This window comes from Eleginops maclovinus, chromosome 22 (genome assembly GCF_036324505.1).
Source record: "Eleginops maclovinus isolate JMC-PN-2008 ecotype Puerto Natales chromosome 22, JC_Emac_rtc_rv5, whole genome shotgun sequence".
NCBI classification, from domain to species: domain Eukaryota; kingdom Metazoa; phylum Chordata; class Actinopteri; order Perciformes; family Eleginopidae; genus Eleginops; species Eleginops maclovinus.
Genome location: NC_086370.1, coordinates 2,284,344 through 2,301,232, shown reverse-complemented (window position 1 = coordinate 2,301,232; position 16,889 = coordinate 2,284,344). Strand labels below are relative to the sequence as shown.

Sequence of the window (16,889 nt, the reverse complement as noted above, 5' to 3'; positions counted from 1 at the left end):
AGATTTGCTTCGGTTATGACGTCTGGCTTTACATTGAACTCCTGACAACGTCCCGCCCACGTGACACGTCCCAACCTATCGTCCCCCATATATAGTCACGAGCTGAATCCCCTCCGCAGCACCTCTGTGTCTGTGTGTTCAGCAGGATGTCTGCAGGAGGGACTTAGAGTTGTTGTTGTTTATATAATACATATAATGTCTCTGTTCTAGTGGTAAACACTGAGAAGTGTTTCAGAGATAATGCTGGATGTGGTTTGGAACATAATATGGGGTTTAATCACGGCAGCGTTTAGCTGAGTTTCTCCTTTAGAATTTTCTCTCTTTAGACAGAGATCATGACGCTCCAAAGGGGCGTGGCCAGCAGCAGCTAGTTCATTTAAAGCTACAGTCACAGAATCAGCACTCCAGGAACAGGGCTGAAATAGAGGGGGATGAGGCATGCTACAATGGGGGATCTGTTTGGTATTTTGAGCAAAACACTTCACAGACATGTTTTGTATAGATACTGCCTTACAATATATTGTTCAAATATAGTATAATAGATATCAAACCAACAATAAGCAAACATGTGAATATATAAATACAAACCCCTCCCACCCGGGACAAAAACTGTTTGTCCCGCTCCCCTCTGGCAGGAGGCTGCGCTCCATCAAACTCTCTCTACCTGAACAGCTTCTTCCCCTCTGCCAGCAGCCTCATTAACAAGGCTCGGGACCCCCACTGAAAACTTTTAAAATTGTAAATCCTGCATGTGTTGCACATTTCTGGAATAGGAATAGGTAATAGAGACTTGGATAAACCACTGGAGTATCAAAAATAAAAAGGCAAGACTGTGACCACCTAGCACTGTAGCAGCACCTGACAGCTTGGGGGAGTTGGAGCCAAATTTATAATGCCCAGCTGATGCCCAGCACCTACACACTGGATCCCACTCCTCAAGCACACACACACACACGGGGGAGGAGCAGAGGGCCTGCAACTGAACAGTTAACGTTTTCTAACGTGCTTTATACATCTAAATTCTGCATTTAGTGTTAGGAGCAGTGGGCGGCCATATGTACGGCGCCCGGGGAGCAGTGTAGAGAATGATGCCTTGCTCAGGGACACCCCGGTAGCACTTGGTCTAACAGGGATTTGAACCGGTGACCTACCGGTTCCCTAGCCAAGTCTCTACAGACTTCGCCACCACCGCCTCTAAATATTTTGTAGCTCTTTAAATAGTTTGCCATAGATCATCTGAGAATCACAGGTGTTCGTTTGTCTTTGTGCCTCCATCTGCAGTTGAAGCGTCAGAACCGCTCTCTGAAGAGGAAAAGCATGATGATGCTGCCCCACCTCAGCCCAGAGACCATCACTGAGATCAACCTGATCGACCAAGAGGACGAAGAGGAGCAGGAGGAGGAGGAACATGCAGAGCTCCATGCAGACAGCATTCTCTGCCCCTCCCCCCAGTGCCAGAGCAGCTTCTCAGGTACAAGATGTCTCCAGCCCATAAAGACACACATTTACCAACAAACAGCCAAAAGATGTGTGCTGTTGAAGAAGTTAAAGGTTTAAGAAGGTAGTTTAGAAGTCCTGCAAGGCAAGTTTATTCATATAGAAACGCAAAGCAATTCAGAAATCAAAAAGATTAAGAGCATTAAGAATTAGTGCAGTGGGATCACTCTATAAAATAACATTTAAAAAAGCACAAGTGAAGAATACATAAAAACAAGCTAGTATAGAAAACTCAGGTATAAAACACATTAATAAAAGTTACAGTACAGTTTAGGTGTGAATAATTCAATTATAAGCAATGGCAAGTCTCAGGCCTGGTTTTAAAAGAGGTTAGAGATAAGACACTTTTAACCCCCCAACCCCCCCCCCCCCCCCCCCCCTCCAAATAAATATAAATATATAAAGATACTTGTATATGTATAGACCTTCATCTGATACCACAGTGAAGTTCTAACTATCAATGATAAATGAGTCCATCAATGATCATCAGATTCTGATTATTTGGTCAATTGGATTAAAGCGTAAAACTCCCCAGTAAGCTTAACTCATATATGACTCAAAGCACATGCTAAATCTCCCACAGCGCACTATATGAAAATGATGCCGTGCTTGTATGCACAGCGTCAGTAAGCAATAATTGCGTACAGTATTTTCAATGAGTCTGAAGTACAGGAGACTTCTCTTCCAGCATCTCTGGGAAATGTCATGGTCAGTTCCTGTAGTCAATCAGTAAATATACCTCAGGTGATAATGGATTCACTTTCCATGATGCTTTCCCCATCATGTTGTTCAAGGCTGTTGGCATTATAAGTGTGAGATAATCATGCCATTTGCAAATGATCTACTGTGATTCAGAAGATGATTAAATTCCGAAATAAGATTGTGGGCTCATTATGTTGAACATTCATAATTTCATGTTAATGGACAGCTAGTCAAATCCATTTCCTGTCTGGGAACACATAGGACACTTTTATTTTACAAATGTACACAAGGTTTAAAGTGAATATCATTCAGGAACAGCTGTTTTTTATCATCAAAGGTGGGGTCAATAAAAAGTCCCAGCATTGTGAAAACTGCTCGTCTGCTCAGACTTGTTTTCACATTTTCATTTAATATGAGACTTTTATCCATCAGAATACTTGTTGCAGAGTGCACTCTACCCCTCACCAAAAACAATTGTGGGTGTCAGCAACCTTTTTCTGCTTAAGCACTCTCATAAATGTCTCAGCCTGGTCCTGCTGTGAGCTGCTGTGTAGTAACAGATTTAATCTATGTGTCATTTTAGAAAGGATTTCAGAGCAGTGGGGTTACTACTCCTGGGCACAGAAAGGATTTTATGCAGTTAAAACAAGATGTGAATGACCAGCACTACAGTCTGTCGGTGCTGCTTATTGTTAGGTGTTATAGTATATTAATATCTATTGCTTTTGGTATTCCTAAAAGTACATATGAAATAAAGTACATATTAAAATTTAAAAGCAACACAAATATTGTACTTTAATCCCATCAGTGTATTTTGGCCTCCAGTGCTCTGTTTTCATTATATAACTAGTCATTTCCGTAAAGCCAGTCACCTTGGACGCAGTCACCTTGGACGTAGCAACAGATTGATAAAGCTAACCCTCTCAGTGATTTATTTGGTTTGGTGACAATGATGGCCTCCAAAACAGTCAGTGTCCTCTGCAAGATGAATGGTTTGTCAGATCCATGATGAAATAGGGCTCAGGCAACAACCAGTAGTGTGTGCATGACATGTGTTTAACACTACTTTGATTTTCTTTGTTTCAGAGCTACAACAGGAGCTGGAATCAACACGTGAGGAGAAACAACAAGCCGTCACTGATCTGGACTCAGCAACAGAACAACTGAGGGAAACAAGGGAAGAAGTCAGTTTTACATTTTTGTTTTTGCCTTTTTCTGTCCAAACACTATACAGTTTTCTTCAAAATGTATGTCAATTGCAAGGCTCCTCTTCACTTGTCCAGACTCAGTGCACACTGTCCATCTGTTTACTTAGCCTGCATCAGCATTCAGATGAATTGAAATGTTGTGTTTGTTCAACATTTCCTCACCTCTGCATGACATCTTCAGCCTTGTATTCCCGTGTCTCGTCAGTATCAACAGCTGACTGACAGAAGGGCACTACAATGTATCAGAACAGTTGCAGATTGTACAGGCAAGGTGACATCTACCCATCAAAATAAGCACCCTACAGTGTCTCCCTCCCTTTAGCTTGCAGAATGTCAGTTGTGTCACATCAAAAGGTAGTAATATAGAAATGAAGAGTTGAGTTAATTACATCTAAGCCTTTTAGCCATTAAAAGGCCAAAACATATACTAAAGGGCAATGCCAAATACCAAGAAGGGACAGGAGTCTCTTCGGATCCTGGCTCCAGCTGTGTGTCGGCTGCTGTGTGTCTTCTTGTGTTGTTACCTACTCACTGACGGTTCATAGCTCTGCTTAGTTTCAGTTTATTTGGGTTAAAAAATATATGCACACGCAAAATAAGCTGTTGTTCTCTTCCTCCCTCCTTCACCTCTCTCCCCCTTCTTCCTTTCCCTCCTTCTTGGCCAGAAAGACAACTGACCATGATTTCTTTTTCAGCACTTTGTCTGAACTTCAGTGCCAGACTTTCGTTGTGTTAGTTTGGCAGAGCACCACTCACTCTTCCTCTTCATTTTGCTTTTTGTCCAGCTTTCTTAAACAGATCACTACAAATCATGCATACTTAGGTGCTAGCCATGTCCCTCCCCTGCTTCTTTGTCTTGTTCATTTAAACGATATCAGTGCTCACTATAAAACAGAACTCACAAAATCTCCCTTCTCTTCTCTTTTCTGTTTTCTCCACTCCTTTTTGTATTTGCAGTTGCTGAAAGAGAAACATGATAACACAATTTTAATTGCGGAGACAATGCGACAAAAGAAGCTCCTGGGGAAATACAACAGAGGTTGGTGGGGGGGTGCATTGCACATATATCATTTGGAAACAATCTAACATAAAAACATGGATCCTAACCCTGAGCATGCTCTCACTTGGTTATACCAGGGCAGTACGATAGAATAGAAGAATTATGGACTTCAGGTAGCTTTACTGGTATAAGGCATAAATGACTCAGCAAGGACATCTGTGTGCAGTGTCTCAGTTTGCTGTGGAGGAATACGAGGCTCTACAGGACACTCTGGACCTGGAGAGGGACCTGAGGACAGAGGCAGAGAGCTTTGCCAGAGAGGTAAGAGTTGTGTCTGTCTGTCCCGTTCTCATGAGTTAACATCTCAGCTACGCCTTGTTCACACTCTAATAGGAAAAATGAAATGATGAAGGTTTGGACCAACTTAGATGCAAATTGCAACTTAATGGTTAAGGTGTAATCCAATTTGATAGTAGCCATCTATATTCCTCTCTTGTTCTGGGTATGAAGAGTTCATATGCTGTTTTGTCCTGTCTATCCTCCATGCCGGGGGAACCTCTTGTGGTCCCGTCTTCAGATGTTGGTGGAGCATAGGAAGCTGAAGAGACAGAGTCAGATCCTGATGCAGAGCTCCTCCCCGAGTGAGACTCTGCAGGAAGCCCTCAGCCAGGTCAGCAAACTGAGCCAGGAGCTGGAGACACAGAGGCTGGAGCTGCAGCAGCAGGTCTGTGAGACCCCCCCTGCACACACTGTGGAACATCACACCCAAACCCTGCACACACTGCAGATCACACACCCAAACCCTGCACACACTGTGGAACATTACACATACAGCTGGACTTCTTTGGTTCTGGGTCGGGCATGATGACATGAAATAGTGAAGACAACATCTGTCTCTTCGTGCATTTTGAAATGTGGACGTGTCATAGTGAGGCTTCACTTCCACATTACAGCAGGTATTTGCAACACTCTGGAGCTCACAACAAAGAAAACTTGATTAGGTTAAAAACAACTGTTAAATAGAAGAAAAAGTTATTAAGCTGCTTTAACACAATAGGTAGGAATGCCTGCTGAATGAACACAGTGAACACTAGAGGATGTGAACTGCCAGATTAACAACTAAAGCAGCGGCATCCCTCCTCTGGCATTGATGGAAGACAATTAGAGCTGAGTGGGATCACTGCTCTCTCCGGTGCAGGGTGGAGGTGAGCCATACCCTTCATTTGAGGTACAATTAAAACACTAGTTAAGTAACTGGGTTTGGGGGGCGGATGACTGAAAGTTGCCTGGCAGCTTCCCAGCGCTCTTGCCACAGAGCTGCTCGTGTTACAAGAATAGACACATTTAGCCACTAAAACCCACTTTAAATGCCCTTTATTCTTTATGAAGAAAAACCACAACTTACATTTCCTTTAAAATGAATGCGTGCGAGGGCTGCAAATGGTTAGGCTCTCATAAAGTGGAGGGTTTGGTGCCTGCATCTCCAGTTACTGGTCCGTATTTAGTACACATTCAATACTTGCTCCCTACAAGGACTTGAACCAGGACTTGGTTCCCACATTAGGTGACCGTGTGAATCTGCATGATAACATATTCATATTTGTACAGCCTGTGGTTTTCTCCTCTGCTCGGTGCCGTCAGCCTGCACTGCAGTCCAAGTTTCACTGGAGTTTGTCAAGTGTCTGTGGGCAAAGAGCCAAGTCATTCATGGGAACAGTGGAATTGTCAGTATATCTTAGGAAGGTTACTAACTAAAAAAATAAAAATAAATGAAGGTAAATGAACCGGAAGTACGTCAGTGGCAGCCATGATAAGAGTTGTTCTAATTCTCTAGATCAGGGTCAAGCCCCACTTTTCCTTCGTCAATAAATCACGACCCAAAGTTTTGAACCACTGCAGTAATATATATATATAGCACATATTTTTTGTATGAAATAAAAAGACAGACTTGGAGCCAATCCTGGATAGCTACGTGACAGCAGTTTTCAAAATCGTTTCTGTTCTCCGACATTTCCAGTCAAACGGCTACTGCACGCAAAGCATTAGCACTTTGTAAAAAGAAATACCTGACGTGTTCTTCACACATGATTAATTCAAGAACCATGTGTGACAAACCAGCCATCATTTCTGTTTCTACAGTTCCTTGCTGAACGGTGTAAAGACAAGATGCTTTTAAACATGTGTTTTTGATTTCAGAGTGATTGAATTGTTGTATTGTGGGGGGTATACAGCTCCGAAAAAAATTAAGAGACCACTCTAAACTTTTCCTAAATCTTGATCTCTACATGCATGGCAGCCATTCCAGTGTCTGTTGAATTCAACACAGAGAAATGTTGTCAGTATTTTATAGAATATTATAATATATATTTTTAAATAATTTAACTCAAAGACAAATCTATAAATAGTAAAACTAGGCAAACTGATGATGCTTCAGTGGTCTCTTAATTTTTTCTGCAGCTCTATATATAAATATGTAGGTGCATGAGTGAACGTTTGTTAGGTTAACACTGAGATAGATCAGGACACTGAGTGTGTGCTTTGGTGTTTAATTGTCAGGTGCAGCAGGCGGAGGACAGGCTGAGGAGCTGTGAGGCTCAGAGGGAGCTGACGGCATTGAGGCGTAAACTGGATCTTGTGGAGGAGGAGAAGAGGGAGTACACTGAAAAATGCTCCAAGGCTGAAGTGGAGGTCAAGGATCTGCGCTCTACAGGTGAATGCCTATTTGGAAATGTAAGGACAGTATGCACTGTGGGGCATTACACTGTAGCTGTAGAGGACAATGCAGAATAGAGGCTTAAGAGAGGGACTCAGTGTGGGGGCGGTTCCGTTATGGGATGACCATGAGATGCAGGACGAGCAGTTCTTCACGAGCAGTTTCGTTTTTCTCTTCTTGGGGCTGCCGCTGTGTGTCCAGTCGAGGAGCTCCAGAAGAAGCTGCAGGCTGCTACCAACCCCCACCCAGCTCCTGCACCACCAGCACCACCACCCCCACCACCTCCACCTCCTCCTGCCCCAGCTCCAACCTCTAACCCACTAAGGTTTGATCACACAATCAGCTCTGAGCGTCATCAGTTAGGGAAACCCTTTTCACTGATGCATTGTTTGATGCACATTCGTACTATGAAAGCATTATAGAGGCGTAAAAGCCTATGGTGTAGCACAATACAAACAACGGATATGTATCATTTCAACTTTGGGCCTTCTCTAGAATGTTTATGTGAAGTAAGGATGGAAAAATTAAGTTTACATTGTTACAGCAAAAGTAAAGAGTAAAGAATACTGCAGTTATTTACAGATGTGTTGCAGTATAAGAAAAAGTCTAACTTAGAGATGGAGCCAGTAATAATAACAGTTATTAAGAGGTGTGTACTGTATATATTGCATAAAAGTGACGCACAATAGAGGTGTATTGTGTTCTAAATCTTGAAGAAGGAAATAGCTGGAAAGAAGCCAAGGAGCTTGTTGTCAATTTTAACAGCATTTATTAATAAAAGGAAACACAGCTGTGGCCCTTCCCCATGTCACTGACCACAGTCGACATCTGTCCACAGCTGTATAAGGAAGGCACCGTTTCTCTAACTAACATCGTGTTTTATATATTCCCCCTCGTATTTAGTCTTCCTCCACTGGGTGAGGTGGACGGCGGGCGGGCCCGCATGCTTTGTCATCTTCTGTCGCTCTCTTATGACGTAGCCATAACACAGCTCTCGCAATATCTTGTTTACACAATATCTTCCGATGTTTGTTGGGAATATTCCATAATTAAACACATAATGATAGTTGATATTGTAGCGTCAATGAGTGAGGGTTGGAGGGGTGTGTTTAGTATGGAACTCCACGCGTCATTATCCATTTACTCACAAACACAATATCCTATTAGCTACATGCTACTGTGAAGCTAAAAACAATAACAACCGGTGACCGGAAGTACGAATAGTCGCCCACCAACCGGTCCGTTGGGCAACAGTGAATTATATCCTTTAATGATCCATCACAATGTATTGATTTATTCTCACAGGTGTTATAGTCTTTGTTGTTGTATGTGTGATGTAAATGGAAATATCTGAATATTTTTAGTTGACCTGTGTTCTGTCTGTCAAAACTTAAGCTATATCTGGCTATGATTTAAAACCTGGAAGCCTTACAACAACGTTAGTGACAAAATCAATACCACTTAGCCCTTTTGGGACCCTGCAAAGCAGGAAAGCATCTTCCTCAATAATGACCTTAGGCGATGTTGTGTCCCCTGTAGCTCACTGCTGTCGTTGATCCGAAAGAGGAGAGACATCAGTACTGACATCCCACTGTTGGACCAGAACTCCGCTAAAACAGGTACACCAGAACTCTAATCTCACCTCCTGTGTGTTTACTGAAGTAACGCACTGTTGTTACTTTTACTTAGGTAGATAATCACAGTACTTCTTCCACCTCTGTGTATGTGATAAACAGCCCCGGAAAAAATTAAAGAGACCACTCCAGCATTATTAGTTCCTCCGGTTTTATTATTTATAGATATGTCTTTGAGTTAAATTATTTTTTATTCTATAAACTACAGACAACATTTCTCTGTGTTGGAATTCAACAGACACTGGAATGGCTGCCATACATGTAGAGATTGAGATTTAAGAAACATTTGGAGTGGTCTCTTCATTTTTTCCGGAGTTGTGTATATATATTCTACATATCTAAAATTGTATTGTGAAATAAAAACAAAAACATCTGGGGTTTGATAATAGATACACAGTAGCATTTATAATCTGCAACATCTGTAAGACAGGCCCTGCAGGACAGGGTGTTTGCTTATTTGTGTAAGCAGGGCATGTTTTATTTCTAATGTTATATGTGTAAGATACATTTTCAATACATCTAACCAGTTCAGTCAGACATGTGTTCACAAACCAAATTGTGAAGTTAAGAGTGTTTCTCCACCACACTGATGGTGTAATCTATACAAGTGGTAGAACAGAGGGGGGCTGGGGGAGTTGTTACTTTCTGCATGTAAAAAGGAGGTTTTTAGTAGGGCATTATGGTTCAAACTGTGTGATGTGAGTTCATTTTGTATGTTATTCTCCTTGGGGCTGCTTTTTCTCATGCATGTCAGTGTAGGACAGCTGGTCTTCAATCCTATTTCAATCAGATTTCATCCTTTTCAACCGGTCCTTTGCAAATCAAAGTCACTTTTGTGTATAAAGACAAAGGTTGAAGCGGTGGTGCATGGTAAATCAAACATAACATTTGATCGTTGGCCTATGAGGTCAACATGACACATTTTCCAATTTGTTCAAACAAAAGGGAAGCCTTGACTTGTAGGAGCAGGTAGGATGTGCACGTGAACTGAACAGGCTTCATTTTGTCACATGAATAAATGAGGCCTACGCACAGGGGGTTTGTTGGAACTACACACAGGGCTGAATAGCTGCCGCCCAAGGATCTTCTCCTCTGACACCTGAATAATAGGCTCTTTGGAGGAAAATATTTTACTATTAGTTTAACACAAAATTCTTTTTGTGTGACATTTTAAAGACATCTTACTGACAATACCTCCATTGTGCATGCCATTGAATGTTCTGCACTGGGAAATTAAATATTAACATTCTTTGCCAATGGGCTGCATTTATGGCAGAAAAAGATGTTTTGTCCCCATCCTTTGTGAACTTGAGAAAGCCTCTTATCCTCTCAGAACTTTTGGATAAGAAATGGCTGAATAGTGCTTTTACGCAGCGGTTTGAATTGGATTCCTGAATAGTTTTGATAACCTCATGAACTACAAATGCTCTAAACTCTACAGGTGTACTTTGAGCACTACAGAATGAATGTGCACAGCAGTGATTATTGTGTGTTCTATCATTACAGCCAGATCTTCCCTTAAAGGGGAGAAGCTGTGGGTTTGGCCCCAAAAAACTTCACTCATCCTGGTCCCAGGGGTTTGATTCTTTTTCAAACTGTAACATTCCAATGAAGTATTATTATTATTATTATTATTATTATTATTATTATTATTATTATTATTATTATTATTATTATTATTATTACTATTTAAACTCAATTTGGTTCTTGGCACTGAGGCAGACTGCTGTGGAGTTTTTATAGGCGTTAATAAGTACAACTAAGGACACGTGTTTTCTCTCCTGCTTGTGTGTGTGTGTGTGTGTGTGTGTGTGTGTGTGTGTGTGTGTGTGTGTGTGTGTGTGTGTGTGTGTGTGTGTGTGTGTGTGTGTGTGTGTGTGTGTGTGTGTGTGTGTGTGTGTGTGTGTGTGTGTGTGTGTGTGTGTTTGTCACTCCCAGAAGTGGATGTCAGGCAGCAGGCTGTGGAGGAAATGATGCACAGGATCAAGAGAGGCGTTCAACTTCGACCTGTCAGCCAGTCGCCCAACAGAAGCAGGAAACAGGTACTCTCAATGATCCGCTTAAATGGTGTGTCACCCCGACACTGCCTGCCACCTGCTGTGATTGTGACATTTAGAGCCAGTTCAGGAAAGCTTTTAACCTTCAGTCTGAGGCCAGGAAGCTGTCAGCGCAGCGCTGTGTTCTCCCATTTCTCACGAACACACCTCTGCACAGGCTGTGATGACTGTTTTGAATATTCCACTTATCCTCCACTATTCTACATGAACGCATGTAGAATAGTGGAGGATAAGTGGAATATTCAAAACAGTGAACACATGTAGAATAGTCCCCCCCTCCTGTTGGAAGTGCCTAAAACATCCTAACCTAACTTAGAGTCTAAAGAGAGTCCTTCAGGAGGCTTCCTGATAAGATACTGGAAACAGTCTCCACTCTGTTGGTCTGAGTCTTATCTCCCTCTCCCTGAAATAAACTTCCCCAAGGGAGGGTGAGTGGTGAGACACCTTGATAATTGAAGCACACCCTCTGGTCCACCTTTTTAAAAATGGAAACCGTCACCTGATCTGCCAGTGCAGAAACTAATGCAACACTGAAGCGATGTGTCAGCTGAAACAAACAACGTCCAGAGCCTCCAGCGTCTCAGGCCCATCCCACCAGGCCTGAGGAGCCTGTCTCACATGGAGGTCACTGACAGGGATATGGTGAGACTTCCCCTCCATCTAGAAACTCTGCCTTCTCCAAAGAGGACCAGCTGATTGTGTTGAAGCATTCCTCAGTGTGCTCCCTCCATCCATCCCCAGTATCACAGTTCTCCTCCGCTGAACACTTCTGTCAAGGCCAAGAACAGTTCTTCTCCGTAGCCTCCTGAACTCCTCCCACAGCCTATTGCTGCCCACCTACAGGCCTTATGTTGGCTGTAACCCCTCTGTGCTGACCTGCAGGCTGTCCTGGGACAGGAAGTCAGCAGAACCATCCAGCACACACTGCAGAGTCCTTCACTGTGAACACTAAGCATTAAGTAAGAATGAAGACATCAGAACATCATAATGGGGAGTCATTAAAGAAAGTGTGTGATGTGTTTTCATCCTTGTTAAAATCTGCAGACTAAAGCTAACGGCTCTTAAATCCATCAGTGTGTGGGATTATTTAAGAGCTGCTTGTTTTGATAAAACATGACATATGGCCAAGAGATATTTTAGTCGGTGTGTTCCTCCGCCACAACAACTCCGCCAAATTAGATAGCATTAGGACCCGTTCCACCAGGTAATTATAAATAATGAGGATGGGAAAATTGACATGACTCAAGATGATTGTGTTTTGCTTCTTGTAGAAAGCATACATCCTGGGGCTTGCATACAGTGTCTCGGCTCTGTGGTAAGAGGTGCCGTTTAGCCTCTAAGTGCTGAATGAGGAAAAATAAGTATAATGTGTCAGACTGCTGTTTATTCACCAAACCCATCTTTTCCCTCCTATTTCCCTTTTATCAGAAGGAGAGGCCGCCGTCTAATTCTGCCATCCAGGAACTTAAAGGAATCATGGTAATGGCACTTTAAAACAATCCAATGTCCTCACAAAGCACATTTAACCACTGGAACTCTGACTGTGTTCACCTGAATTTAATGTTGTAATCCGATTTGAGGTTAAGGTAAGAGAAAGTGCTACTGCAACATTTATTGAGCTGCAGTCTATATTTACATTCACTACGGAAAGAAAATAAGTAGAACTCCAGTCAGATACCGGATCTTTGCAGATTTATTTGAAGCTGTGATGGTTCCTCTGCAGCTCTAGTTGCCGAACTCTCTCTGTCTCTGTGTTTTTGTTGAAACTGTCAAGGAGAATTTCAGTAGATCCTCCCCCCAACCAAAGGCAGTGTCTCCATCAGCCAGCGCCGATGAGCAGCTGCAGAGGATCCTGCTGAGGCGGAGGGGCGCGCTGGAGTCCTGACAACGCCACAGTAAGTCCCTCTCCTCACATCACTGTCTCCAGACAAGTCCTCTTTGACTGGTCCTGAGTGAGGGTCTCCTCCGCAGAACACAGCCCTGCTCATTAGCCAGCAGAAAGACATGAATCCCACTGAACAAAATGTCTGGTGTGTTTCACTAAATGTTAAACCTCAGTCAGAATTCCCTCAAAGGTTTTGGCCTTTGTTGCAAAAAGGTACTGTTCATTTTATTTTGTGAATTTCTTTGCCAGCGGTTAAGTGAATAAGTGGCTTTGCTCCACCACTTCTTTCCAAACATCACACCACACTTCATCAGAAAGCAACAGACAGATAGGATTAAATATGTTTGAATGAAAAAAAATAGTACAATATTTTACAGAAAAGTAATGAAATAATATTACAGTATGTTTCAGAAAACAAGGAATCAGAGACTGTTACATATGCAATGCTTGTTAGGTGTATGAGTTATTTGATGTGCAGTGGGTTACAGACGGTGAACGCCCCTTTGTTAGAGAACTGTTGGAAGAGGGGTAGATGTTTCATCACTTTAAAGAAACCTCTAATAGATTAAATTCCTCAGGACAAAAGCAGTTTCACTTCCTGTGCCGTACACAGGGTTTTTCTTAATGTTGTCATTTTTTACATTTTAGGAAATGTTTAATTAAAAATCAGTGAATCACTGAGCTTTCTAGAATGAAGACAACATCACAAGGCCGTTCACTTTATATCTGCACAGAGACTGGCTGCAGGGCCACCCATATCTGACCCTGATGAACACATGTTTCATGAAAGCATAAAGAAAAAGTAATACTTCCAAAACATTAATGTCTAATAATATATCCCCAGTGTGTGTGTGTGTGTGTGTGTGTGTGTGTGTGTGTGTGTGTGTGTGTGTGTGTGTGTGTGTGTGTGTGTGTGTGTGTGTGTGTGTGTGTGTGTGTGTGTGTGTGTGTGTGTGTGTGTGTGTGCGTGTGTGTGCGTGTGCACAGGTCTCTCCCCTGCTGTGTGAAGGAGCCAGGCTGAGCTTGCCATTGACATGAGCATCTACATATCATCATACCACCCACAATCAATATCTCTTATCTAATTTTATTGTGAATGCATAAAGCACATTAAATATTCATTTCAGACGTTATAACCAGTCGCTGTAACGGGGGGGAATCACACAGAGGTTACATAGCATCTGAAGTGTGTGGAGTAGAAGACATGTCTGAGACCCTCGGGGTTCATTCAGAGGTTCCTCTCAAACTGAACATTAGGCCCAACGGTTGTTCTGTGAGGGACAGTGCTGCAGGGGTGCTGCCCTGAGCAAAGAATGTGTGAGTTGTTCTGTCTCGACCCGGGTTAACCTTGTTGCTCCTAGAGAGGAATTACCCTCCCTCATACATACACCCCCGAACCTTCTTAGCCTAACATTGAATGTACAGCGGTGACTCCCATCACTCTGCAGTTCGGCCCTTTGGTTTGAACGTGGCCTCATATGTCAATATCTAATTTAAGTCACAAAAGGGATTGATGTTAGAATATAACAGTTTTCACTGATATGAAGAAAATCAAAATATTATAACAACACATTGTGAAAGGGTTAGTCTTAAGACAAAGAGTGTGCTAGTGACCTGTCAATCATTAAATGAGACCAAAAGGAACTACATGAACATCACGCTGTATTGAAGATGACATAAACTACAGATTGATATCAGAAACTCAGCCGGAAAATGTTTACTGAGGTTATAAATGAAGTGAAAAGAACGGCCATTGTTTTATAGACTTCTATACAGTCTGTCTTCTTTCAACCAGTGGAGGTCTGGATCTTAGAGAGAGTTCAGGTTTAAGGTTCAGACCCGGAGGTTGCCCCCTCTTTACAGATGACAGGACATATTGAGTTGTTTGTTAAATATTGAAATTGTCAAGAGTGACATTTATATAAATCTACAATCCCTCCCTCACCTAACCCACAAAGCCTTTTTGCCTCAGCAGTCAGTGTGAAGTCATGAACGTTGTACACCCCCCCCAACCCTCCTTGTTCATTTCCTTCACTCAAATACTTGTCCAGGCAGCACCTCCCCTCAAAATGCATTTGGCCAAAAAAAGTGGTAGAATATAAGAAGATGTATTCGGGGGGACAGGAGAGGAATCAGATGTTTGTAACTGCTCTGTAATATGTGCTGTATGTGCTGCTGTTTACTGTACTGATACCTTCCCTGTGTGAGTTATTAACCCTACAATCTGATATTTACTAGTTTGAGACAATAGATGAGGTTGTAGTCATGTGGGGACAATCACAATAAAGTGATCATTAAATAACAGGTATTTTAATGAGTCCTGAAATCTAAAAAGCTTCCTCTGTTTTGTAACAGCGTCCCTCTGTCAGTCAGGTGTGGAGGATCAGCCGTGCCCTTTGAGAATCACAAGGACTGTGCTGCTGATTACACACAATGGTGGGCTGCCGCCGTGTGGTTTTGTTTTTCCTCGACACCTGCCCAAATTTCCCAGACACTTCCTTGAGAGAGGGATTGAAACATGAGAGCTGTGAGCTGCGGGCGATGTCCGTCACCTTTTGTGTGCTGCTGTTAATTAAAGCTCAGGCTTGGTTTAGCACTGAGGTGCAATTTCCAGCGCCAATCCCCCCTAACAGAGGGCTGAGGAAATGTCATTGTGGCTCTTCTCTAACTAGATTCATCAGCAGCGAGCTTCAAACACTCCCATGTCCATTCATGCCTGTGTTCAGGAAGGACACTCATTTTATTATACAGAACGTTTAGTCAGCACAGTGGAGCTGGAAACAGGAAGGATTCTATAAACCTGTCTGTTGTGCAGAGTATTTTGGGCTGTTCTCGCTCTGTTTTCTCACCACACAGGCAGGTTCTGAAGAATCTTGGGTAACTTGTTGGAGGACAGAGTGTCTGAGTAGGAGTAAAATGAAAAAAAGAAAAGGCCTTTGCATTGATTTATATCCTGCCTCCTCATATCCTCCTTATCTAATGAGGTTCTTCTTGTGGAGGCCGCCCTGGCACAACTCAATAGTTTGCCAACATGCAATATAGTCTTTGATTCTGTTGTCTCCGTCTTCCTTCCCTCAGCAGAGACAGTCAATGACTGGCTCAATTCCTTCCTCCGCCATCTGCTCCAGCGCCGGCTCACTGATGGTGATTGACGGACGTACACACTCGCCGCTCGAGGCAAAACATGCAATTATACAAACCATGCTGTGTCCCTTTCTTCTCTCACAGCCCGGTCTCAGTCTGCAACTCTTCCCTCGTCATCGGCCGATACAATATAATGTTTTGTTGTTTTTGTATTCTTGTCCCTTCAGGGACCAGCAATTAGGGAGGTCTTTTTAGTGTGTCTGGGAAACACTTAATTTGACCTATGTTGTTAGTCATTTCATTTATTTTCCCAAACATTGTAATTGCCTGCTGGGGAGCCGGGCTGTGTGTCCGGCCTCAGTCTGTGTCCTCTCATTGATTACAGGTTGTCAGTGACACAAACACTGAGTGTGCAGCACCAGCAGGCAAAGAAGCCAAAGAATCTTTCAAAGAATTATCAGTTTGTGAACATTTGCTATTCATTTTATTGTATAAATGAAGAAATTGTATAACCATAGATAATGTACGAATAGAGTCCCCTGTAAAAGCATGAAGACAAACAAAATAGATTAAAAAAAAGTGAACTTAAGCAGGCCGATTTAGTATCAGCTAAATGTGTTCAATAGAAGAAATCTGTAAATAAGGGAGAACTCACTTGACATGGCTGTTGGTGTGTGTGTGTGGAGGGGGGGGGGGGGAGTTTGAGCTGTCATGGGCAATTGAACACAAAAAATCATCAAAACTATTTTGACTCGTGAATCAATTTGTCAATATATATGTAGTCCTCTGCTTCTATGTGGCAAGAAGCTCAGTCATCGGACTGAAATGAGATAAAGCTCATCATTTTATTAATTATTCTGTTTCACAATGATCTCTTGTCAATATAAGTCACGTGAAGGTGTATGATTGGTGAGCCTGCCTTTTACATTTGGGGAAATAAAAATGTTTTCATTCAGTGGAGAGTGTCCTGTTATCCAGGATTAAGAGGTGGGGGTCAGGAAATGTGTGGAGCCACGACATGCTTACAGAAAAGCAGAGCAGGAAAAACTCATTTCTACATAACATGATTGATGTGGATAATTGGACCTCTGCTACTATTCAAATAAAAC

The 16,889-nt window shown here is 42.4% G+C and overlaps 1 protein-coding gene across 2 annotated transcripts in view; it reads left to right on the top strand.

Moving 5' to 3' along the window:
- The window catches only part of shtn1 (shootin 1), a 54,751-nt gene that overhangs the window by 20,954 nt on the left and 16,908 nt on the right, over positions 1-16,889 (top strand). The window contains exons 5-16 of one of the 2 annotated variants that reach the window (XM_063875502.1): positions 1,282-1,471; positions 3,286-3,383; positions 4,365-4,446; positions 4,634-4,728; positions 4,985-5,131; positions 6,964-7,117; positions 7,322-7,445; positions 8,660-8,739; positions 10,693-10,796; positions 12,240-12,290; positions 12,586-12,706; positions 13,684-15,030. In XM_063875502.1, the coding sequence (XP_063731572.1) occupies positions 1,282-1,471; positions 3,286-3,383; positions 4,365-4,446; positions 4,634-4,728; positions 4,985-5,131; positions 6,964-7,117; positions 7,322-7,445; positions 8,660-8,739; positions 10,693-10,796; positions 12,240-12,290; positions 12,586-12,696 (1,236 nt within the window). In that variant the 3' untranslated portion in view covers positions 12,697-12,706; positions 13,684-15,030. Of the gene's footprint in view, positions 1-1,281; positions 1,472-3,285; positions 3,384-4,364; positions 4,447-4,633; positions 4,729-4,984; positions 5,132-6,963; positions 7,118-7,321; positions 7,446-8,659; positions 8,740-10,692; positions 10,797-12,239; positions 12,291-12,585; positions 12,707-13,683; positions 15,031-16,889 lie in introns of those variants that run through there. The other variant, XM_063875503.1, reaches the window with a different exon arrangement.